Source organism: Sinocyclocheilus grahami, unplaced genomic scaffold (genome assembly GCF_001515645.1).
Source record: "Sinocyclocheilus grahami isolate Dianchi unplaced genomic scaffold, SAMN03320097.WGS_v1.1 scaffold122.1, whole genome shotgun sequence".
In the NCBI taxonomy this organism is placed as follows: domain Eukaryota; kingdom Metazoa; phylum Chordata; class Actinopteri; order Cypriniformes; family Cyprinidae; genus Sinocyclocheilus; species Sinocyclocheilus grahami.
The window spans coordinates 3,146,730-3,147,476 of record NW_015505301.1 but is presented as its reverse complement, the minus strand read 5'-3'; the positions used below and the strand labels follow the sequence as shown (position 1 = coordinate 3,147,476).

At 30.4% G+C, this 747-nt stretch overlaps 1 protein-coding gene across 1 annotated transcript in view; it reads left to right on the top strand.

Moving 5' to 3' along the window:
- Positions 1–94: 94 nt before the first annotated feature.
- LOC107589982 (protein FAM49B-like) overlaps positions 95–747 on the top strand; it is a gene marked incomplete at its 5' end in the record, with an annotated part of 8,651 nt that continues 7,998 nt past the window's right edge. Inside the window, one exon of the mRNA XM_016278574.1 lies at positions 95–292. Coding sequence (XP_016134060.1) covers positions 95–292 — 198 coding nt within the window. The remainder of the gene's footprint in view (positions 293–747) is intronic.

Genomic DNA, 747 nt, shown 5'->3' with positions numbered 1-747 from the left:
TGTATGTATGTATGTATATATATATATATATGTGTGTAGTTGATATTATTGTTATTAATAATGCTAACATAAAAAAAATATGATTGTTTAACAATCTGTTGCACTCACTGAGAACCTAATTGACCCTAACTGGCCATTGTGTGATTCTACAGAAGCAGCGCTGCATAGTCTTTTGAGAGCACTCACTAGTGAGACATACGATGACCCCACACAGCATCTGGAGAGAGAACAAGCCCTTGCCAAACAGTTCGCTGAGATCCTGCACTTCACACTGCGCTTTGATGAGCTCAAGGTGAGGACCATATACCTCAATAAAAATTCCCTTGTTACGTGATGGTAATGTTTTTTTGTTATCATTATCTATTTTTTGGTTGCAGTCTTTGCATAAATGAAAGACCATTATACATGATACAGGTTTATCCTGTTTATTTTCCTGTTCAAGTCAGTCGTTGAACCAATTTGCATTTACAATTCATGTTTATTTAAATGTTTATTTAGCATTGGATGTGTACTGATACTAAGAAGCTGACACAATACAGGTCAAAAGTAATTTGTTTAAATCTCACGAAACATGTTTGAGTCCTATAATAAGAAATAAAAATTATATTTCTATTTAAAGAAAATGAAGCCATGAAGTCTTGTTGAATCATTAACATTTTTAGTATTTATTAAAAAGATTAAGAACTATTCTTACGATAATAATAATAATTATTATTTATATATATATATATATATATACACATATAT